Below are 991 nucleotides of genomic sequence, written 5' to 3' on the forward strand. Positions count from 1 at the left end.
AAAGTATTAATATTAGAAACAAGTTACCTTCATTCATTAAATAAGTTCACACAGTGCGACACATTCTAACCGTCATTTTATTTCTTATTATGAACTTCACGACATGTGGTGCTTATTCTTCTATTTCAATTGAATTTTATTGTCGTTTGCTTAAATCCCTGAAATAGACCCTTATTTAATGTCACCTTTCTTCTAACAAATGTTTTTGAACTTGGCAATTGGTAAATGGAATGACTATATGATTGATATTAGAATGAAATCATTTGCTTGATCGCCTTTAGTTCCATCTCACTATAAATTGTCATTTCTTTTAATTCTACTGATCAATACACAAGTTAATGAAGCTTGATATAAAAGGGAGAATTAATTATAATTAATTATATTTTATTTAGTTATGCTGGACTAGATCTCAACAGTGCTGCACGCCGTAAAGCCGCGACACGAGAAACGACAAGTCCCTTGAAAGCTTGGCTCAGTGAACACCGTAAAAACCCCTACCCAACCAAAGCCGAGAAAATCATGTTGGCCATCATCACCAAAATGACTTTAACTCAAGTTTCTACGTGGTTTGCTAATGCTCGAAGACGACTGAAGAAAGAGAATAAGTTATGTTGGGATTCTGCTGATGATAAAGATGATGATGATGAGGATGATATAAAAAATATTGATGATGAATCTAGACGTGGTTTTGATAGTGACAGAGAAATAGGTAATTCAACTTTTCATTATTTCATGAGTCGGGTAGAATATCTTCACACACCCAGAATAAATTGATGTTGTAATTTTTTTAATCATAATGTCAATGACCGCATTTTAAAGACCGGAGATGTACACATGAAATAAAAAAAAATACGCACAATAAAAGTTAAAAGTTTAACTTTGATTTTGAACCTTCAACCATGCATGTAATGACTTCAGACTGAAATATTCGTTTCGCGTCATTAGGTAGATAACAGTTTCAAAAAATCAATGACGAATAAAAGTTTAGTGT

General features: G+C 32.6%; 1 protein-coding gene across 1 annotated transcript; it reads left to right on the forward strand.

The window, feature by feature from the left end:
* Positions 1 to 384: 384 nt before the first annotated feature.
* On the forward strand, positions 385 to 642 carry LOTGIDRAFT_70106 (hypothetical protein; the record flags this gene model as incomplete). The annotated part of the gene is made up of 1 exon (XM_009068147.1): positions 385 to 642. A coding segment is annotated over one exon (258 nt), but the record flags the coding sequence as incomplete, so codon positions are not given.
* Between the last annotated feature and the right edge of the window lie 349 nt (positions 643 to 991).

The sequence above is a fragment of the Lottia gigantea genome (assembly GCF_000327385.1).
Source record: "Lottia gigantea unplaced genomic scaffold LOTGIsca_9, whole genome shotgun sequence".
NCBI lineage: Eukaryota > Metazoa > Mollusca > Gastropoda > Lottiidae > Lottia > Lottia gigantea.